Below are 23,806 nucleotides of genomic sequence, written 5' to 3' on the forward strand. Positions count from 1 at the left end.
TGCTGTTGTTTTTAAAAACCACCAGTTGTGAAGCTGAGGCACAGGGGCTGGGACTAATGTTGCCTTCCGGCCTGCCTCGAGTCTTCTACCTCCACGTGCATAGCTGGGTGACTCGGGCAACCTGCCCCCTTGCTGACAAGCAGCTCCACAGTAGGATGCATCTTAAAGGCATCCAGGAGAAAACATGATTGAAGTACGACTTTGGCCACCTGGAGGACTCTGGATTGCCCCTCGAGGGATGCGGGGGTCAGACACGCCTGGAGGGAGCATCGCGGGGAGACACCTAGGTCAGCTCATGGCCAACTAAGTCCCCTTACCATGAAGAACAAACCAGCACCGAGTCCTCGGCAGCTGTTTCTGGGGACTGGGAGAGATGTGATCTACAAGGCAGATGTGAAACTGACCATGAGCAGCCTAGGGAGAGAACAGGTATAAAATACGAAGCCCTTTGAAGGTCCAGAGAACAATAAAGATGTTAAGAATTAATTAGCCAGAAAAAGCATTTCACTGACACGGAATTTAGGCAACACTGAAAACACAATACTAAGATGTCAGTTCTGAGAAAGACTCACAGACAGGAAGGACAGCTTAGGAGGACACTAGAGAGACAAACACAGGAAAAATAAACATGGGGCTCTGGGTCCCCACAGAAGCTACTAATGCTATTTACTGGCTTGGGTCATTCTTGAGAATAGAAAACCATTTTTTTGGCAAAGCTGCACAAACTTCACATGGTGGGGGGGTGTCTCCCAAGGTTGTGGACACAAAATTACTATAATGATGGGGCTTTTCACTAAACTTTCTCACATCCCACTAGTATCTTCAGAAGCTAATATGTAACTTCTAGAGTCAGTCAGGGACTGGCTGGTGAGTGTGTCTGAGCCCAGGACGAGGAATCCGGTCCACGGCTGTGGACTTGGGTGCGTCCAGACAGAGGGCACTCTGAGCCTCAGTTCCCTCTTCTGCAGGGTGGGAGGGGAGGAAGGGCTAGACTACGTGAGCTCTCAAGTTTCCTCCGGCCTGGATGTTCTGTGCGTCTAACTTTGCCCTGGTCATTAACAACGGCTAGGCACAAGGTGCCATCTAGTGGCACCACTTGTTCACTCTCACAAATGGCTCCAACGAAAGACCCCAGAGGAGCAAAATTAACTCCTAGGGACTCTAATTCCAGGGGTGAGGGCAGAGGAGGCTGGGAGGGGTGAGCACACTTCATGTTAGCGGATGTGACATAGTCATCTCAAGAAAATATAAGAGGTCTTGCTTTCCCTAAGAAAGCAACTCTTTTTTTATTTAGAAAGGCTAATCATATCCATTTGTCAATATTTTCAGCGTTAAGGAAAATAGTTTAAAAAACATAAAAATGTAAGTACACTCAAGAGTAACTGCTATTAAACAGTTCTGAACAGGCAGAAAATGTAGACTTTCCTTTTACAGAAAATGTTAAATCTGTAATAGCAGCATAATTTATATATAGAAAAAAGCTGGTTTTGAAAACCCAGATTTTTTTATACACAAAACATCTGTTTTTTTTTCTATACACTACAACAGCATTTCCACTGGGAAATTGGTTTCTTCACATTATGTCACTTCCTGCTGCCATGTGCAGATACTAGCTTGAGTGCATCTTCAGCCCAGAGCCCCAGTTCCCGACGGCCTTCAGTCCAACACCATGGCGGAAAGCGCGTTCAGGTCTTTCATGTACGGATGAGCTGCCAAGATCTGGTCGATTTTCAGTCTTTGCTCTGAGTCAGGGAAGATCTTCAGAAGGGCTTCCCTTAGCTCGTTGGTTTCCGCAGAAGATCTCTGTGCTGGCATGGGCAGGTTCTGCTGGATGTTGGGAAGGTTTGGCAAAAGTGGGAAGCGGGGTTGCTGAGGAAGCCAGTGGCTGGGTGGGGTGCCCTGAATCCGGGCTGGAGGCTGGTGGCTGGTGCTGGCTGCCTGGGTGCCAGGGACTCTGAAGCTGGGGTCAAACATGCCCATATTTGGCAGGGCACTGAGTAGGGGCTGCATATCTCTGTGAATGGAAGCAAGTCCTGGTGAGCTGGGTTATGAGATAAACAAGAAATCTGTCTAAACATCTGCTGCTGACATCAAGGCTCAAGGAGCTGCTTGCTCTCTGGCCTCTGAAGGCAAGATAGAAGACTGCAGCCAAGGCGGGGATGGCAGCTGTCCACAGAGGGGCCCGTGAGGATGCCAATGACACCAATTCCCCACCAGTCATGACAGGGAATGCTAGCTCTTCATGAGCGACTCCACCTCCCTGGCCTGCTGCTGTGAGGACTGACCCTATCCAGCTGCTTGGCTCTAAACCAGGGTGTACCAGAATCACCTGGAAGCTTTCAAAAGAACTGGAAACAGGGCCCTACTCTCCTGCAGATTCTGATTCTGTGGAGCCTGGTTGACGGGGCTGAGAAAAAGGAACCCACTTTGGGCAGAGAGGCTGCCCTAGCCCCCCAGGTCTGAGTGAGACGTTGGTGCCCACAACTTGAATGCACGTGAGTGTGTATACAGCGTCCGTACTGTTAAAAAGCCTCCCACTTGACTCTGCCTTGCAGCTGAAAAATGGGGTGGACCGAACACTTTTCGCACCTTCAGAAGCTCAGTCCCTCTGTGGGGGGAGCTATTACTAACTTCTTATTCAATTAGTTAACACTTTTGTGAAGAGCCATTAGGTGAGCAGGCAGGACTGACCCTGCTGCCAGGCTGCCGAGGCTGTAGAAGGAGCCAGAGCTCTCCTTCCATTGTTTGACCCATGGGCCTTGATGCTTGCACACAGGCCTCAGGTCTTAAAGCCTAGCAGAGGATTTCCAAGTTCAGACTTCTGAAAGAAAAATGAGACATACGGACATCCAACAGGTGTTAAAAATGGCTGCCGTTCTCTTGGTGTCGGTAGAGGAGCAGGACCTTTGGGAACTAAGTCCTCATCTGTGTAATGAAACCCAAAGGCTCAAAAGAGAAATGATTCACAAGACCTGGGAGCTGAAATCATGCTGGTCTTGTGTGCAGAAGACAGCTCTGTGTGGACCACCCGTCCCCCCAAAGGATCCTGTTATAAATGGAAAGGATCAGCTATAGTCTCACTGCCTTAAAAAGCTGGGGGAGCTGTGCGTCTGATTCCTCTCAGTTTAGACCTCCATAGCATCCCTGTGCAAACATCTGCTGAGAAATACACAGAAATGTAGCCTGTTTTACTTTAAAAAAGGGAAAAGGTCTATCACTGTGGAATATGATCTGCCACTTAGGCACACAGGACACTTGAGTTAACAGCGTCCATTACTTGAGAATTCTGAAAACAGAAACAACCACTAGCAACATGTCTTTAAATACAAACAAGCAGGGCCTCCCTGGTGGCGCAAGTGGTTGAGAGTCCGCCTGCCGATGCAGGGGATACGGGTTCGTGCCCCGGTCTGGGAGGATCCCATATGCCGCGGAGCGGCTGGGCCCGTGAGCCATGGCCGCTGAGCCTGTGCGTCCGGAGCCTGCGCATCCGGAGCCTGTGCTCCGCAACGGGGGAGGCCACAACAGTGAGAGGCCCGCATACCGCAAAAAAAAAAAAAAAAAAAAAAAAAAAATACAAACAAGCAAAAACCCCTAATCTACAACAAAGAAAACCTAAGCTATCAAATCAATTTCGGATAAATAAAGAATACTGGCTTCCCTATTAAGTGAGGTAGAAAGTAACACTTCCCCAGGCAGTGATTCCTGAATAGTAAATAAATTAATATAAGCATAAAATATTCAAAACAAATGACTTGGGAAAATGAATTTAAAAAAGATATTCAGACACACACAATGAACCCAAGCAGCATTCACTAATAACTGACCACTAGCAAAATATGCTTTGTCCTCTTAGACCTACAGAAAATCTGGCTCCCCATCCTCTCCTGGGATTAAAACGAAAAGGACCACAAATGAAGATTTGGTCTTTGGGAGACATTCCACATATATTTCACCAGCACTAAATCTAAGGCTATTTTAAAACATAAAACGCCATTTTTAAGTTTTAGAGAGAGGGCACTCGCCCTGAAGCACAAAGAACTGAACAAACTTGTAAACGCAAGACAATCTGGAAAAGGAAATACCTAAGGAAGACTTCCTTCCGAAGAAATTCTTCTAATCGAGGTCCACTTCTTCCCAGAGGATCATCAGGAACCATAAATATGTCCCCCACAAAGGTATACTGGAGCAATCTACAACATGGAGAACAATTACAATGCTGGAGAAAAAAACTAAAAGACTGCTTAACTGCCTAAAGCAAAAAACAAATACACCACAGTTAAACCACTTTAATTTCTCTTTTGGATACAAAGATTGGTCAATACAATAGAGTAAGAAACTTTTACCCTATTGACTCTCACATTTCTTAGCAAGACTTTCAGATTTTTATCTGGGCCTGGGAAGCAGTTTCTTCTCCTGACTTTCAATGTAACTTTGAAAAATAAGACTGGAAGACTGTCTTAGGATACAACAGGTGCTTAGGATACGACAGGTGCTCAGCCAAGGTTTAATTTTTGAATAAATGAGTCCATAAGCAAACCCACTGATGATCTTTTAAAAAAGGGAAACAGTGTGTGAAGAAAGAATATTGAAGGTCAGTTGAGCATGATTTATCAAGTCTACAAAAATGTTTAAAAAAGAAAAAAGTCCAAATGACTGGTATGCTGCTTGGACTTTGGTTTCTGCCTTGCTTTATGAATTCTGAAGGCAATGGGTTGGTGTGTGACTGAGTCTTGACTGCATTTAAACCTTCCATGCATACACAGATGAGTGTCCAATAAATACTGACAATGAGCCCAGGGCACAGATCCAACAGAAACACATACTAGGAGATTAATGGCTTGTTAACTGTACCCAGGTCAAGGACCAATTCTGAGTTCAGCTATCAACAACAGTTTTTTAACAGTCAAAATGCATATAGTAATTAACTCTCACCTGGGCATCATTTTCTAAAATGATGAACCAAAGAATCATTTTCTAAAATCCTCCAACGATTCAACAAAATATAAATATCAGACAAGGGGCAACTGTGAAACCCCTGAAGAGGTAAGTATGTAGTTACACTAGTTATATAATAGTTATACTAGATATACACAGCCTTGAGGTATGTTTTTTAGATTTGTAGCATTTATGACTCATCCCTGGCACTGCCATAAGACTATTGCTTTTTGTTAAGTAACTTGTCAGACGATGCTTGTTAATGGAAAGTCCTGGAAGCTTGTGTTCACTGATCTTAATGCAGTTGAACACATTCAGAGTGTCATTACAAACAAAAAACTTACAGTAGTGATCGCAAACTCCTGACTTTGTTATTTTGGATGATATTCAACATGTTTTCAATATAGATGACTAAACTTGGTAAAATGATGGTAAAATGCTCAAGAAAAGCATCAGATAGTAAAAAGTAGAAACACCCTCTCCTCTCCCAAAAGTGAAAACCCAATCAGCATATTGATTTTGGTCCTACCCTCTTGATGAACTCATAGTTGTCATTAAACCCCAACCTTCATATTTCATAATTGAGTAAAGTCAGGAGGCCCAATGACTTGCTCAAGTATCCCTCAGCATCAGGGCAAGGTGAAGTTAGGTGGCCATTTCTGCTCCATCACAGTTAACAGAGAGTTAACTGTGCCACAAAGATGTGCCTCTTGTCTCCTGCCAGGGAAAACTGATCTACAGAAGACACCTTTGGGCACCAGAACATGCTCACACATCACCTGCTGGAGCTACTGCTTTGTGCTGAGTCCTCCCAATTACTGAGAAGGGCCAGCCATCCTGTGGACTGGGAGCATAGTCTTACGATACTTTAGGTCCTCTACACTGCTTCCAAGGTGGACACAAAACAAATAATAAACAACAAAAGACATCTCTGACCAAAGACAAAGAAGAAAATATTACCTTTTTGTAATTATTTCTCTCCAAGAGGCTGACTCAGTCACAAATTCTCTGAAGTTATCATTTGTTACAATTATGCCACCAGTTTTGTCCGCTAAGTGTAGTAGAAACCTATGGTAATATAAGAGTGGTTAAAACGGGCAAGCAGGCAGGCATCCCTGGCTCAGAGAAGCTGTGTTATAAGAAAACAAAAGGATTTCCTCTTCACAGGAAAATCACCAAAGAATTTAACCAAGGCTGGGAAGCAGAAAGTTAAGCCCTTGTCAACTGAAGATCAATCTGAAATACTGAACATCTGAAATCACTAGAATAATTATAAATGAAGATCTGGTTTTCATACAATCTAACTCTTCTTCAAAATAATCTCAACCATAATTTATAGATCTTTCTAGAGAAGTTGTATCATCAATAAAGGGTGGTAATAAGATAATGCATGAGGACTAGAGCAGAGAATGCGTAAGAGTTGATAAGCCTGTGAAATCACTGTTAGGGTATTAGTTGCTAAGCTACGGTACTTTGGTTCCAAGATTAGCTGCTTGACACAGTCGGCCTTGCAATTGTTTTTTTAATGCCGAAATTCACATTTTCTGCTCTGACTTAAGAAGAGATGTCTAGAACAGCCATTCAGTTTAGTCCAAGTTATAGATCCACTCAAATGCAAATTATGAAAAGATACATGGTAATCAAAAAGTTTAAGAATTAAATATTAAGGAGAAATCTATTTCATTGTTGGAGATTATTCATGTTCAAGCCCTCTTAATGAGAGATTTGTGAGGATAATGAGTTTTATCTCCTAGTCAGGATAACGGCATTTGCCTGAGGCAATGTAGACAAAGATAATGAAACAATAAAATAAGAGAATCACTACTAGAATTAAAGGTGCAAACAACTGCTTTTATTAATAGTAGTGAGTACTTAAAAGAAGATTAAAAAACAAGCCTCATTAGTTTCAGAAATCTTAGGAAACCTTGGTAAGTAAATGATTTAGCACTTTGGATTTATTAATAAGTATCTTAAATTATTTCTAACTGGCATGAACTGTAAGTGGTAATATCTGCCCAGACGTATTAACAAAAATAGGTAGTAAGGGCTTCTGTGCATGTACTGTGAATCAGGACACATATTCACATCTGCTAAAAACCCAGAGAGCCATATAAATTAAGCAAAAGCCTAGCCTACACACTTACATATGCATTCAATTTCTGCTGGTGTGAGAATGAAGCTGCAGCGTTAGAGCATCTCAAGGTTCTTCACGAGCCTGGCGGTCCAACCTGCCTTTTCACCTGAGCACTCCATGGTCCCTACCCAGTATCTTAGAGCTGGAGCAAGGGTGGGCCCTCCATCCCACTCTCCCAGTACCTTCTCACTTATGCCCCGGCCCAAAGGTGCCTCCTCCCACACTCTTCTTTATGCCACCCCCCCATCAGATCTGGTCTCTCATACCAGCCTGGTGAAGGGTAAGGGGCTGTCAGTGAGAAGGCCCTTTGGACGTTCTGCTGAATGTCTGCTGTCACCCCAAGTCCCCTTCCCCTGCTAAGCCCCTCTTTTCATCTCTCACCCATCTGACCATCACTCACTACCTTGGGTTACAAGCTAAGCACTGTCTTCAATGTGGGGGAGCACTGTGGTAGAACGCTGAGGCTAAACCACTAGGGGCCTTAAGTGCTAGAGGCCAGAGAGAAAGAAAGAGGGCGAGGGCAGGAGAGGAAAGAACAGGCAGCCATTGTTTAGGTTCCCAGACACCTGTCATCTCAGCACCTGCTCTCTGAGCAATGTAACAACCTAAGAAATGCAGCTTATTCCTATAACACAAGGGGCAGCTGAGACCATGTTCTATGATGTGGACGAAATACTGAGGGCTCAGGCATCACAATGACAGACTAAGTCACTGGCCAAGTATAACAAGCAGGAGACAGAGGAATGTTTGAAAACCACTCCTGAGGCTGCCACACTAGGACAAGACAAACATTACTTTTAGGAAGTATCAAAAAAGACTACAAACTCAATATCTGCTTTTACTTATAGATTCTCAGTCATGTTTTATTAAAAATTCTAACTCAACAGCTTCTTTGGTAATCTCCCTAAACCGTACAGCAAACACCACTGAATGCATAACCTTAATGACCATAAATGTTAAAATTCTCGAACCCGAGCCAAGGGTGTCCACCGTCCGGTGGAGCAGGTGGTTGGCCCCTCACCACCCCACACCCACTTTAGAAAGGAAACCAGCCTTTCATACCTGTCATCATGAGAAGCAATTCTTTCTCCAAAGACCATCCGTGCAGGAGTTAAAGATAATATTCCGAGCTCCTGGAGCTGGGTTAAGAAGTGTTGTTCTGTTCATGGAATAAGTTGAACACACATTCAGAAAAAGGCTATCTTCCCAGATATTTAAATAAATGAAAGCACTCCCAAATGTTTCACCTGGAGAGTTGTGGGAAACCTTTTTCTATTGACTCAAGAAGACTCAATGTTACTAACTTACTGGAACGGAAGAAAAAAAAAAAATCAAGCAAGACATATACTAAGACAAATACAACATAAAAACTGACTTTAGCTATTTTTTAAAGTTAAAACTGTTCAACTCATTTGCTTCTTAAATTAAAAAGAGTAAACCATAAACCTATATTTAATGGATGTTACCATTAAGAACTTTATCACAGCCACATTACAAGCAGTAGAGGACAAAGAGAGTAAGGGCACGAGTCCCTGGGAGGGAGGGCAGGGGTGGGGACAGGAAGAGTGGTGGCAGTAGAAGCAGACAAACTGCTCTGTCCCGACCCCAAGAAAGGCCTGCTTGGTCCCTATTCCAAGAGTTTGTCACATCTCCCTCTGGCTGGCATCCTATCTAACCTCTCTCTGTTATCTGCACAAACATTTACTGATTTTCATGGGAGTGGGTTGTGACAGAAGATAAAGGAGGGCCAAAGCCACAAACGAGTAATGGGCAACAATGAAGCTAAAAGCTCAGAATCTAAGATCCCCACACCTACATTCCCTACAGTGGTACTCACCACTGACTTAAGCTGAAATGCCCAAACATGGTGTCTTTATGATTCTAGAAATGCACAGCACATAAGGCTTACAAGACTCTTACAGGGATCTTACTGCAAAAATAACTGAAATGAGTGGATCTGCCTCATTTCTCAAGTACCTTCTGTTAGGACCGATACATTCCCCTGAGTGAGGCAAGTTGGGATACTTGGGAAATGTGGTTTTACCATTTCCACCTCAACAGTGACTAAGTTTTACTTCCTGTTGTAAATGTGTTGGGTGAGTCCTGTTCTCACGCTTCCTCCTCCCAACCTACCTTTTATTTCCAAGTAATCTGATGTGTTAAGCTGCCTGGCATAGCCCTTTCACTGGTTTTCCTATTATGACCCAAGAAACAAAAAAACTTTAAGCTTCTCTGGAATATTTAAGGATCTATAATAAGTTCAAACCTTTAAAAAAAAAATTAATTAATTAATTAATTAATTTTGGTCTGTGTTGGGTCTTCGTTTCTGTGCGAGGGCTTTCTCCAGTTGCGGCGAGCGGGGGCCACTTTTCATCGTGGTGTGCTGGCCTCTCACTGTCACGGCCTCTCTTGTTGCGGAGCACAGGCTCCAGACCCGCAGGCTCAGTAGTTGTGGCTCACGAGCCTAGTTGCTCCGTGGCATGTGGGATCTTCCCAGACCAGGGCTCGAACCTGTGTCCCCTGCATTGGCAGGCAGATTCTCAACCACTGCGCCACCAGGGAAGCCCAAGTTCAAATCTTTTTGTGTGTGGCCTGCAGGTCAGCCGCGCAGTACCTTACAATTAACATAAATGACTTATATTAAGCTATTAAACAGACTGTTGAAAAGACATTCTCTTTGAGGGTTCCAAATTTATCAAATGGCCATTTTCAAAAATACTGTTTAAAGAGGAAGAAACCCAGCCTACTAGAAAGACATATTTAATCAACTTTTTAGAAAGTCAAAGAAAATTTTTGTGATATATAATGAAGTCTAATATAACTTTCTATATAAACAGCTATTTAACTTTCCATCCTTCCCCCAAGTATTTCTTATGCTGTAACACTCTTCAACTGATTTTTTTTTACTGGGTGCAACGAATTTACAGTTTTGTTTTTAAAGTTGCTGCACGTATCTCTATTCTAAGTAGTGTGTTGCAATTACAAGCCAACTCATTAAATACCTAATTAGTAATCTGGAAAAATTAGTTTGCCTCACCTGTGACATTAGGATCACGCCTTGTTCTCCACTGCGGGACAAATACAGTGATGTTTCTGTTGCCAAGCTTCCAAAAATATTCAACCGCAATCGCAATTCCACGACAAGAAAAGAACTTTTTCAGACCATGGCTATAAGAGAAAAAGTAAAATTTATTTCAGTTTAAAGCATGTTTAAACTGTGTTAAGTTTCACCATGATAACTTTAATTTAATAATTAATTATTTAATTTAATAATTTCCTTTAATAGTCTGCTGCTCTGCAAAGCCAAGAGATACCCATGACAGGAGGTAGGATTCTTAATAGCTCTGTGATTTCTGTTGTATTTTATTCAGCTGATTTAATTGAGTGTGCTTTTGTGGTAGAAAGCAGTTTTAGCTTCAGGGCAATACTTGTTTATTACACCTTTTTTTTTTTTTCCGGTGCTCGGGCCTCTCACTGTTGTGGCCTCTCCCATTGCGAAGCACAGGCTCCGGACGCGCAGGCCCAGCGGCCATGGCTCACGGGCCCAGCCGCTCAGCGACATGTGGATCTTCCCGGACCGGGGCACGAACCCATGTCCCCTGCATCGGCAGGTGGACTCTCAACCACTGCGCCACCAGGAAAGCCCCTACACCTTTTATTTTTGTTTTCAGATAAAGAGCCCATTCTAGAGAGCCCTAGTCCATGGGCCTCTAAGGATGTTCTATGAATTTTATGAAGGAATTTGTTGCTGAAGCAGAAGCAGCTGTGATCAGAACTATTCCATGACATGGTCCTCACCACCACAACTTCGAAAGGCTTCGCGAATACCTGGGGCTCCGGGAGGGCTACATCCCCTTTTCTGGAGAACTGTGAAAGTGACTCGGTTTACAGCTTCCAGGAAACAAGTTGAGGGCAAGGCTCAAATGAAACTACCTGGTGACCGTGGCCGTGATTTTGTTGAAGGCAGCAGAAAGCAGGCGGAAAATAAACACGGGACAGTACTGAACATGATTGAGTACACTTCTTCTGCAAAAGGCCAGGCACTGTCTGCTGCGCCACGGTTGAACTGTCAACCGTAAGTAAAGGGGTGTAGCTAAATTCCATGTTTATAAAAACAGGTGGTGGCCAGATTTCGCCCCTAACTTGTAACCCTTGGTATAGAGGATTAAAAACTGTTCCCCACCCCAAAACCTGGTAACAAATTTCAAAAGAAAAGAAGAAAAATATTTAAAATTTATTCTCCAGCAGTTAAGTAAACGTAAAGGTTTTATTTAAAAAGTGTTTTTAAAAGTTTGAAAATTTGCAGGTGGTAATCCGTTTGTCTACCCATGAGTATTAGAAAAAGGGAGAAATCCCTGTGATGTTACAGTTGAGATGAGCACAATCTGTCCTCACTGCTTCAATGATCGCCTATGATGCAATGACAGTAAATTCTGCATCTTCAGTCCTGTCTTCTCACGTCTCAAAACCACTTGGCAGGTACTTCCTTCACTTGGAGCTCGGCCTCCTCAGGCACAAAGTGTCCCAAGTCACCCCCAGGCTCTGCTAATTCTAACCCACCTGCACTGACTCCAGTCAGACTGACCCTGAAATGCAGCCACGCAGTCTCTGGTTCTGCTCAGGGCCTTCCACAGCACCATTCTTCTACACAAATCCAGTGCCTGGCTTCGAGGGCGCCTCCACACCTGACTAGTCAGATGGGATCTGGCCAAAGCATACCTTCTGCTTCCACCACCATCCGTCATCACACTCTGGATTTTGGCCAGGTGGTCTTGCCATTTGACTCTTCCTGGATTTTGAGCTTTTTCTTATCTCTTAAACCTCCTCCCCGAATGCCCTCAGGACTCAAGGCCAGTCTCTCTTCTTCTATGAAGCTGTCTCTAGACACAGGCCCTCAACCATCCCTCTTCTTTTCTCTGACTTGCTATCTTGTACTGTGCACCGGAACCACAGAACTTAGGAATGCATTTAAAGTCATGTTAGAGATAAAAAGAATGAAACACCTCTTGAGAGACAGAGCCACTGGCCCAGGTTGCACTGTCAGAGGGTGGATGAGCCAGAATTAGACGGACATTTCCTCACTCCTGGGCCAGTGCCCTTTCAACTACCCCCCAGTGGTACTGTCCCCAACTAAATCTACATTCTCATGGAGCAGGGATGGGCTGGACCTGTAAGAAACATCTAAAGTCCAGAAGAGTGGCTCAGAAATGCCTCCTTTTAGAGGCTAAAGCCCACTCTCTTCTCAGTGAACCATAAATAAGAGACTGCACAGGCATCAGCTATACCCCAGAAAAAGTATGCAAGTAAACAAACCCATTCTTGATGAAATAACTTAGCAGTGGTGTATTTATAAAAAAAAGCATTTAAATATGGCAAGAATGTAGCAATATGACATTTATTACTGGGGCAGGGGGGTAGTTTTTGTACAGGGGGTCTTACCCTTGAGATAAATGCACTAAAAAAGCTTATAAAGTGCCTTCTTAGTTTATTCATCAGACACAAATGTGTATGAACTCTTTTTCTCCTCTTTTCCTTAAATGCTTCTGTTGATGGAAACAGTAGAAACTGGGTGGAAATAAAGTCCCCAGTCCATTACCTTGGGACACTAAGGAAAGGGAGGGAAATGACAGTAGATAAAATTCTGCTGCCCTGGACCCCTCACAAGCTTAGAGGGGGAAAGTGGAGTTTCTAGACACATTAGCACTAAAACAAATTTCCAAAGGGTTAGTTATCCTCAGTGATAAGATCAAATCATTTTTAATACCCTGAAAAATCTCTAGGGCTGTTTTAGGAATAAATAGTTCAAAATTCTGGTAGAGAACAAATGGACTAATCCATAAAACAACAGAAACAAAATCAAGGGGAGCCAAATTACTGACCTTAAAATAATACGAAGTGTCCTTGACCTTGCCTACTTTTACTCTCACACCCTGACCAGGCAAAAAATGTGCTGTCTCCTAGCCTCCCTGCAATCAAACCAGAGCAACTTGCTGACAGGTAAACTCAGACCAGTGGTCTTTTCTGACTCAGAGACAAAGGGTATACATACAATAACACCTCTCTACGTCTGCGAAGGCCAAAGCTCCGGGGTTCCCAGATCCAAACATAGAATTAACAGATATTAAGCCTGAGAAGCCAGATGTGCAGGCTCTCAAGGGAGATTTAAACTCCTGTTTCCATAAACTTGGGAACAACTTATAACATCTGGTTGCTTTCCATATTGTAGCAGACAGTCAACTAGAAAGAGGGTCCAAAGCAGAGAGGAGGTGGGTGATAAATACCTGATAAACACTCATGGCCATCACAGAACCAAGACAGGGCAGTGTGGGAGAAGAGAAACCCTTTGAGTTACCCAGGAAAGAATAATCCCTTTCTATAGCTTCCACTTAATAAAAACAGCCATGGAACCCTGATATAGAAAGACTAGCATGAAAAATGGTTAAAATGTAGAGGCAAGTGAAGGGACAAACCTCAGCTACATGGAAAATTATCTACACAGATAAGTCAGGTGCTCTTATGCTGAAGTTTCAGCCTGACAAGAGACCGAGTGTTATCTGGCCTCCATGGTGATGCCTAGCCACACACCACAAACAATTTCCATTTACTCATCGTTTGACTCACTCATGGTGACAAATGGGAAAAACCAAGTAGAGATATGCATAATCAGCAGCATTAAGTAGGGTATCTTGGAATTTCTCACGGTGTGTTATAAACTGCAGACACCACACTGGACAGACAAATAAACAAGGCTTTGCAGAAACCCAGGGATGGGTGCACCTGAATGGCTCTAAGGTGGGGTTCAAACCTATTGCTTAAGAACTCAAATTTCCTTTTTAACCACTTCCTCAACTAGCTGGGTCAAATTAGTGAGGTTTACTCAGCAGTGCCTGAGCAACTCAAGACTTATGTATCCAATGTTGCCAAGGCCTAAAAATTCAACCTCAGCTTCTGTGGGAAGAGGCAGGGTGTGTGATGGCTCTGGAGAGTAATATCATGGGCCCAAATCTCATATCTGCATAATCTTGGACAAGATTATTGGGCCATATCATATTATATACATTACAGATTAATTTTTACTTCACAAAACTGGTGTGAAGACGATATTTTAAAAGATAAAGTTGAGCACCTGACACACAACAAGTGTTTGTTTTAAGATTCCAAATATTTGGGGGCTTCCCTGGTGGTGCAGTGGATAAGAATCCGCCTGCCAATGCAGGGGACACGGGTTCGAGCCCTGATCCGGGAAGATCCCACATGCCGCGGAGCAACTAAGCCCACGTGCCACAACTACTGAGCCTGCACTCTAGAGCCCGCAAGCCACAACTACTGAGCCCACATGCTGCAACTACTGAAGCCCATGCGCCTGAAACCCGTGCTCCGCAACAAGAGAAGCCACCGCGATGAGAAGCCCGCGCAACGCAACTAAAAGTAGCCCCGGCTCGCCGCAACTAGAGAAAGCCCGAGCACAGCAACAAAGACCCAACGCCGCCAAAAATAAATAAAAATAAAATAAATAAATTTATTAAAAAAAAAGACTCCAAATATTTGTTCAAATGTAATCCAAATTGATTACTAGAATAGCAATTGGAATAGCAATATAAATGGGTGGTGAAAAATCATTTAAACAATCCTCATCTTTCTTAGTCTTTCATTCATTGATTCATTCAAGCCATCATCACTTAGTGGCTACTATGTGCCAGGCACCATGGACCTTGGGGGTAGTTCAGGGAACAGAACAGACATGCATTGCTTCTTTTATGGAATTTACAGTCTATAATTCACATATAATATTGAAGCAGTTGATTTAGAATAATGATTTTTTCTGACTTAAAAAAATTAAGGTGAAATTCACATAACATAAAATAATCATTTTAAAGTGAACAATTCAGTGGCATTTAGTACATTCACAGTGTTGTGCAACCACCATTTATATCTTATTCCAAAACATTTCCATCACTCCAAAATAAAAACCTGTACCCATTAAACAGTTTCTTCCCAGAATAAGAGTTAATTTTAATTACTGATATTTTCAGATCAATCTACATCAAATTAAGTATAAGTCTGTCTTCTTAGGATAATACATCCTTTGTAAAAGAGGTGCTTTTGAGACACCTGTGAATTCAAAGAAAATCGAAATCCTCTCTCAAATAATCAGCTTATGGTTTCCCTTACTGCACTAATTCAGCGGTTTTCAAAAGAAATGGTACTGTACTGAAGGGTGTTAGGAAATATGTGACACTGTTTTGGGGTGTCACAATGGCTGGGGGGCAGTACGGGCAGAGTAGGAGGGACTAGATATGCAAAACACCTGTCCTGGATAGCCAGTGCCACTCTAAACTCCAATAACGACCCCTTTGAGAAATATACTAGTTACCACAAAGAGGTTTTTTAAAAGTGTCATTATCACTGCTCATTCTACCTTAATTTGCATTTCTTAGTCTTTGAACACCAATTTGGGAAATCTCTCCATACACAGAAAAATGAGAAAGGATTAATATTGCTCATAATCATGACCTAAATTTTATATCATCATTTGGCTCAAGAAATTCTAACAAGGAGGAACTACTGTGGGGCTTGGACTGTGAGTGATTGAAATTGCACTTTACATTTTTACTTAGATAATGCTATGCAGCTGTGGGTCATTTGCTGGGTTTCCCCCAAAAGAACTGCCAAAAAACAAAGTGAAATGACAATAAACAGTATTATCTGGAAATGAAGACAAGTATATTACACATTTTTACTGCTTATATTCAAACTTTAACATGAAATGCTGGCATTTTCTTCTTTTTTTGACAGCAAAGTACAGCACCATTCAAAAACATAAAAATCAAAAGAATCCCTGTATTTTAAAAAATAGATACTAAAATATTTATAGATGGAAATGAAATATCTGAGAATTCCTTCAAAATGGGTGAAAGCCAGCAGGTGGAGGTATAGGTGAAACAATGTTTGAAATGATGAAACAAGACGGGCCATGTATGTGATGGGCACATGGGAATCCCAAATGAAACCAACACGGAATTCATCCTATTATCTTCTTGTGAATTTCTTTGAAAATTCTAACAAAAAGAATCAACAAAGCAAAAAATAACGAATACATAATAAATGCGTATTTTAATAATAAAATTCACTTTATTTTTCAAATTTATCAAGTATTCCTGAAAAATCAGGGGATTAACTGATCTTTTAGAACTCCTAGGAAAGAGGCCACATAAACATTCAGCAATTCAGAAAAGTACAGCTGACCCTTGAACAACACAAGGTTTGAACTTCAAGGTCCACTTAAACGTGGATTATTTTTTCCAGTAGTAAATACTACAGTACTCTATGATCCGAGGATGCAGAACAGCTTTATGGGGGGCCGAATGGTAAAGTTATTTTGCCTGGGCAGAGGGTCGGTGCCCCCTAACCTCACATCGTTAAAGGGCCAATTGTATTTCAACGACTTCATTCCATGTCAGAAGGTCCTGCCAACCTTCCATTTCTTGAACTGCAGCTACTTAAATGCTAAACCTTGAAGACTTCTTCAAAATCAGTGGAGTGACTGGTTTTGAAAACCGGAGGGAGACTACCTAGCAGTTGTTGAAATGGCACAGTAAAGGTGTCCTTTAGGACGGGGCAGAAGGCTGTAGCAAGTGAAACTCAGGAGGCCGAAAACCTGCCTGATGTCAAACAGCTGGTCCACAGTAAGGTGGAGACTCTGTGACCCCCAAACTCTCCTTAGTCACTATATCAAACCGCCCCTTAGAGGACAAATCCAATCCCACACTGGAAGTATAAAATCAGAATCCTAAGAGGGTTCCAAGACAGGCTAAATAGAAACGATCATTTAACTCCTTTTACTAAAAACAAATATACAAACTTTTAGTAGGAGCAGAGGCCCATAAAGAAGCTCAAACTGAAGAATTTCCTTAGAAAGGAAATTGCTATCACTCTATCAACAAAAGTATAACAGAAGTACATCACACCTATTACCCCTGCACATACGTGGCTAAAGACCTGGCATGCTGTACATAAAAAGAAAATCTCTTTTTTTTGTCTTAAGCTTCATCCTCGTATTCAAAACCTAATGGTGTTCATGGCATTAAGAACCTAAGGATTTAAAAGTCTCTTTACTGCTTATCACTGGGAAATGCAATGTGAAAAGGCAAGTTTTCTATCATTCCTTGCTCTCAGAAATACAGGTTCAGCAGAGTGAAGAAAGAGTTTATATGATGCCAGAGGATGGAATAACAAAACTTTCCCAATCAGCTGTTTTCTTCTTTCTTTTTGTCAGGTAAGGCTATAGGTCAACTACACAGACGCACAGGATAGTTCCTACAAACACATGCAATTCTGAGACATGGCTAAGAGGCCTACTGAAAACGATAATTTGAAGAGAGTGGACTTACGTAATTGCAACATTGCTCCCATCTATTACAATGTGCTTCAAATCCGTCCTCCCTGGTTCGTTTTTTAATTCCAGCTTGTAGGGCACTTTCAGAGTATCTCGAAATCTTTGAACCCCAGTAACTGAGGAATCAATATGCTCAGAAGGTCCTGCCAACCTTGCATCAGTAACTGAAGGTAACAGCTGGGGCAGCGGCATTGGTGGAGAAAGGGGTGGACAGTTTGGCTTAGACTGAGGAGAAGTGCAACACCTCGAGCGGTTTTCACAGGCAGACTTCATATTATTTGGAAGCAAGGGCTCTGCTTGCTGCCGCACACCATTTTCAGGAAAAACTGGAATTCTGGGCTGGTGACTTGAAGCTCCTCTTGAAACAAAATTGACAATTTCTTTGGGACTTGAAGGGGCTAGAGAGGGTAAAAGGCCATCAGGTTCAAGGTCTATATTACAAATGTAGTTCTGATTTGAACTCCAGATTTCTTGTTTCTGTTCTATTGGCACTGTTCTGAAAGTATTAATTTTGCAATTTGAGGTACATGGCTTCGATTCTACTTTGAATGGTAACTGAGAAAACTTTTCTACCATATTTTGCTGTGTGTGAGTCTGTGTCTTCTTTGGAGTGGAATCTGCTGTAAGCTCATTTATGCTGCTACAAACACCTTTATTTTTGGTTCTGTTGGTCTCTGGATACACAGTACCAGGTGGAAATTCTCTGTCTTCTTGGAATCTTTTATTTTCCTTTTCAATTTCCTCCAAGAGTAACAATGGTTCAGTAGATGGCCCATACTCCCTAATGACCTTTTCTACAATTTCTTGGGAATAGCCCATGGTTTTAAAAAAGTTTACAAGGATGTTGTATTCCATTTCCTCAGTAGTGTCTTTTACATCTGGACTTAAATTTTCGGCATCAGTAGAAGAATCAGATAGGTCAATGATTACACTTCCAGCTAATGTCTTACCATCATGTAAAAGCTCTCCCTCTTGAACATTTTCCAAAGAAAACTGTTTCTTGGTATGCCTTTCTTCAGAATCAGAAAACCTCCTTTTGTGACAAACTCTGTCTTTGGAAAGCGCCTCTTCATCTGGCGTTACACCATTTATTGGAACAAAAAGTACATCTTGTGAACTAGAAAAGACTGTGTCCATTTGTTTTGTAAGCTCAGAAACAGGAGTCCCAGCTTTATTTCTTGCCTCTTCCTGCAAAACAATTTCATCTCTGGAAATATTCAGCCCTGTGGCAGCATTCTGTGTAAACTCTGTTTGTTTAGAATCTCTAATTTCAATTACATCATCATCTCCTGTTTCAAACAGATTCTCCTCACCCTGGGTGAGTGCCAAAAGTTCTTTTTTCAAGGAAGTGGGTAAAATCAACAAGTCCATTGTGTAACTGTCTGCACGAGCTTCAACAAATTGTTTAAATTCCCTTTTTACCTCTGATTCTTTTTGGCTGTTGGGTAGGTTCTCATTATTCTCGAAGAGCTTTACAAACTGCTGAATGTGACTCCTAGCCATGACCACAGCTTCGGCACTTCCTCTGATGCCAAGAAGGCCGATGTCGAGAATGCAGAGGTCGGCACAGGTGTCCTGAATCAAGCTCTTCAGAAACAGGCTCTGTGCCCCAACAAAAATGCAGTGCATGGCCTTGGGGTAACATTCTCTTTCTTCTAGCTCCGGCTCACAGATTCCTTTAATATATTCCTGGTAAAGAGAAAATAAGAAATTAGATCAATTTACAAAAGCTCCTTACAGCACATTACCATGTTACACATGAAATTACAAATATCAAGCTGCACAAAAGTTAAAAGCATGCTAATATCCTTGGAAAAAATACCACGTTTTAGCTGAAATATTTAAAATAACAGATATAAGTCACTTAATTGTTTTCAGAGGAACTGAAAACTTTACATCTAAGTCTAAAAGGTAGGTATGTATAACTTTTTCAATAGTGTATCTTGCAATGTGATCTTAGGAGTTTGCCCAGCTGCATGGTGGATAATGACAAGACTGGATTTATTTATGTCTATAAAGAATAAACATCTTTGCTTGCTACTAGTCATTTATTACTACTATGACATAATTAAGAGAGAAGATAATCAAATCAAGTGATTTACTCCAGAACAACCCTTGACTTTTGTTTTGCTACTATTGTTTCCAGATGAAACAGACTGATTTTTTGAAGGCATTTAAAAACAAGATCAGTTTAACAAAAGAATTCTTCTAGTTGGCTGGAACAATGTATATACACTATATACTTTTACGTCTGTTTTCCAAGAAAGACCAGACTATTTAAATGTAGATCTAAATATAAAGAACCACAGAATGCTGAATAGCACTGCCTTTCTCAGATGTAAAGCTACGGTTTCGGGCTTCCCTGGTAGCGAAGTGGTTGAGAATCTGCCTGCCAGTGCAGAGGACACGGGTTCGCGCCCTGGTCTGGGAGGATCCCACATGCCGTGGAGCAACTGGGCCCGTGAACCACAGCTACTGAGCCTGCGCGTCTGGAGCCTGTGCTCCGCAACAAGAAAGGCCGTGATAGTGAGAGGACCGCGTGCCGCGATGAAGAGTGGCCCCCACTCGCCGCAACTGGAGAAAGCCCTCGCACAGCAACGAAGACCCAACACAGCCAAATAAATAAATAAATTAAAAAAAAAAAAAAGCTACGGTTTCCAGTGAAATTTGGTATCGAAAGAGGCCTGAACGAGGTAAAAAAGGGAACTGGGTTCTTAAGCAATTAGGTTGCCACTGGAGGCTGAAGTGTGAATCAAGTAAACATGCAAAAAGCACTCACACCAACAACAGAGCATACTTGTTAATAACCTGGGCACTGGAGCCAGTTCCTAGGCTCAAATTCCAGCCATGCAACTGGTGACCTTGCTCAAGTTACCTAACCCTTCTGAGCCCAGTTTCTGCAACAGTGAAAGAGAGAGAGGCTAGCGCAATCTCAGGTGTTTTGAGGAAATTCAAAGAAATAATAAATGTAAAGTTCTGACAATAGTGTCTCACACGTGCTTACTAAATAATAAACACTGTTACTTCAAATTATCAGTGAGAGCTTTCTGGACAGACATCTGTAAGAAATGAGCCTGGCAATATCTGATCTATACTTTACACTAAAATCAGAATGGCGTTATCCAAAATGGTGCTATTTTAAAAAGATCTACCTGTGCAACCGGTTACAATGAGGCTTTACAAACTTGCACCTACTATGTACACTTGCTGTTATAATGGCCACATGTCCTCCACTAGAATTTATATACAAATGTGTACATATTCCTTGTTTACACATTTCGAACTACAAGATTCCTACAAGGAGATGAAACACCAGAAATACAAGGAAAACATCAAGGGGAAAAGCTCAACCCACGCAGTATAATAATGTTCAGTCATGAGTTCTTTACTCTCTTATGTTCTTTTGGATAAACGTGGAGTATCTATGGGCTTGGTGGTATGAATGAATCCTCTGTCAAGTAAGTGGCTTGCAAATATTTTCCCCTAATCTATAGTTTGTCTTTTCATCCTCTTTTGTGAGAGAAAAAGTTTTTGATTTTAAGGAAGCCCATTTATTGGTTTTTCCTTCACCAAGACTTAGGTCCCAAAGATTTCTCGTGTGTTAGCATCTAGAAGTTTTACATTTAAATCTATAATCCATTTTGAGTTCATTTTTCTTATCAAATGCGAGGCTTTGTTCGAGGTTCATTTTTTGCTTATGGATATCTAGTTGCTCTAGCATCATTTCCTGAAAAGACTATCTTTTCTCTATTGAATTGCTTTTGCCTGTTTGTCAAAAATCAGTTGGCTAAACTTGTGTAGGTCTACATCTGGGTTTCCTATTCTGTCCCATCAACTTATGAATTTATCCCTTCACCAATACCACAGTCTTGACTATTATAATTATCTAATGTCTTAAAATTGGACAATGACTGCTCCCACTTTATTCCTCTTTTAAAAATTATTTTTAGCTATTCTAGTTTCTTTGCCTTTCCATATCAAATTTTAGCATAATCTTATTTAGCAATTATGTTAAACCTGCACATTGATTTGAGGACAAATGACATCTGCTGACTCTTCTGATGCATGAACATGGTATGTCTCTCCATTTCTCCAGAGCTTTGCTTTCTTTCATCACTGTTTTATAGTTTTGAGTCCTATACACGTTTTATGAGGTTTATGCCCAAGTATTTCATTTTTTTTGAGCAACTGAACATGGCACTGAATTTTAATTTTGGTTCCTATGTGTTCATTGCTAATAAATAGAAATACAATTGATTTTTGTATACTGATCATATATCCTGTGACCCTGCTGATCATATTTCTAATTCTAGGATTTTTTTCTTCTAGATACCCTGGGATTTTCTATGCAGACAATTATGTCATTTCCTTTTGTTTTTTCCTGATCTATATGCCTTTTACTTTCTTGCCTTATTGTACTGGTAGAACTTCCAGCACTGTGCTGAAAAGCAGTGGTGAGAGATGACGTGCTTGCTTTTGTTCAGTCCTTGGAGAAAACATTCAATCTTTCACCATTAAGTTAAACTTTTTGTAGATAATTCTTTATCAAATTAAGGAAGTTACCCTATATTCCTACTTTTCTAGGAGCATGAACATGAAACATGAGTGTCGAAACTTGTTAAATGCCTAACTAAATCAACTGATGTAATCATGTTATGATTTCACTTCTTCTGCCTGTTAGTATGATAGATTAACTGATTTTTCAATATTTAACCAGCCTTCTATCCCTGGAATAATCACCACTTGGTCATGATGTATAATTTTTTTATACATTGATGGATTCTATTTGCTATATTTTGTAATGCCTTGTCTGGTTTTAGCATCGGGAAAATACTAATTACAAATGAATATAGGAGTGTTCTCTGCCCCTGTATTTTCTAGAAGAGATTGTGAAGAATTGGTGTTAACTCTTTTAAAAACACCTTGTAGACTTCTCCAGTGAAACAGCTTGGCTCAGCAATTTCTTTTATGAGAATTAAAAAAAAATATTTATTTATTTGGCTGTGCCAAGTCTCAGTTGCAGCACATAGGGTCTTTATTGTCGCATGCAGGAGCTTCACTGCAGCATGCGGGATCTAGTTTCCCCGACCAGGGATCGAACTCGGGTCCCCTGCATTGGGAGCACAAAGTCTTAACCACTGGACCACCAGGGAAGTCCCTTTTACGAGAATTTTATTTTTATGTTTTTTTTAACATCTTTATTGGAGTATAATTGCTTTACAATGTTGGGTTAGTTTCTGCTGTATAACAAAGTGAACAAGCTATATGTATACATATATCCCCATATCCCCTCCCTCTTGTGCCTCCCTCCCACCCTCCCTATCCGGCCCCCCCCATCTAGGTGGTCACAAAACACCGAGCTGATCTCCCTGTGCCCTGCAGCTGCTTCCCACTAGCCATCTATTTGACATTTGGTAGTGTATATATCTCAAAGCTACTCTCTCACTTTGTCCCAGCTCTCCCTTCCCCCTCCCCGTCTCCTCAAGTCCATTCCCTGCGTGTGCGTCTTTATTCCTGTCTTGCCCCTAGGTTCTTCAGAACCATTTTTTTTAAAGATTCCATATATATGTGTTAGCATACAATATTTATTGTTCTCTTTCTGACTTACTTCACTCTGCATGACAGTCTCTCAGTCCATCCACCTCACTACAAATAACTCAATTTCATTTTTTATGGCTGAGTAATATTCCATTGTATATATGTGCACATCTTCTTTATCTATTCATCTGTCAATGGACACTTAGGTTGCTTCCATGTCCTGACTATTCTAAATAGTGCTGCAATGATCATTGTGGTACATGACTCTTTTTGAATTATGGTTTTCTCAGGGTATATGCCCAGTAGTGGGACTGCTGGGTCATATGGTAGTTCTATTTTTAGTTTTTTAAGGAACCTCCATACTGTTCTCCAAAGTGGCTGTATCAATCTACATTACCCTTTCCAGCATTTATTGTTTGTAGACTTTTTGATGATGGCCATTCTGACTGGTGTGAGGTGATACCTCATTGTAGTTTCGATTTGCGTTTCTCTAATGATTAGTGATGCTGAGCATCCTTTCATGTGTTTATTGGCAATCTGTATGTCTTCTTTGAAGAAATGTCTATTTAGTTCTTCCGTTTTTGGATTGGGTTGTTTGTTTTTTTGATATTGAGGTGCATGAGCTGCTTGTATATTTTGGAGATTAATCCTTTGTCAGTTGCTTTGTTTGCAAACATTTTCTCCCATTCTGAGGGTTGCCTTTTTGTCTTGTTTATGGTTTCTTTTGCTGTGAAAAAGCTTTTAAAAAGTTTCATTAGGTCCCATTTGTTTACTTTTGTTTTTATTTCAATTTCTCTAGGAGG

General features: G+C 41.3%; 1 protein-coding gene across 1 annotated transcript in view; it reads right to left on the bottom strand.

Annotated features, from left to right (window-relative positions):
- Nucleotides 1-1,237: 1,237 nt before the first annotated feature.
- The window catches only part of N4BP1 (NEDD4 binding protein 1), a 46,180-nt gene continuing 23,611 nt past the window's right edge, over nt 1,238-23,806 (bottom strand). Inside the window, exons 2-7 of the mRNA XM_060083606.1 lie at nt 17,461-19,154; nt 10,107-10,237; nt 8,132-8,228; nt 5,896-6,003; nt 4,083-4,190; nt 1,238-2,014 (exon numbers count right to left, since the gene is read on the bottom strand). Of these exons, the coding sequence (XP_059939589.1) occupies nt 1,657-2,014; nt 4,083-4,190; nt 5,896-6,003; nt 8,132-8,228; nt 10,107-10,237; nt 17,461-19,154 (2,496 nt within the window). The 3' untranslated portion in view covers nt 1,238-1,656. The remainder of the gene's footprint in view (nt 2,015-4,082; nt 4,191-5,895; nt 6,004-8,131; nt 8,229-10,106; nt 10,238-17,460; nt 19,155-23,806) is intronic.

The sequence above is a fragment of the Mesoplodon densirostris genome, chromosome 19 (assembly GCF_025265405.1).
Source record: "Mesoplodon densirostris isolate mMesDen1 chromosome 19, mMesDen1 primary haplotype, whole genome shotgun sequence".
In the NCBI taxonomy this organism is placed as follows: Eukaryota; Metazoa; Chordata; class Mammalia; order Artiodactyla; family Ziphiidae; genus Mesoplodon; species Mesoplodon densirostris.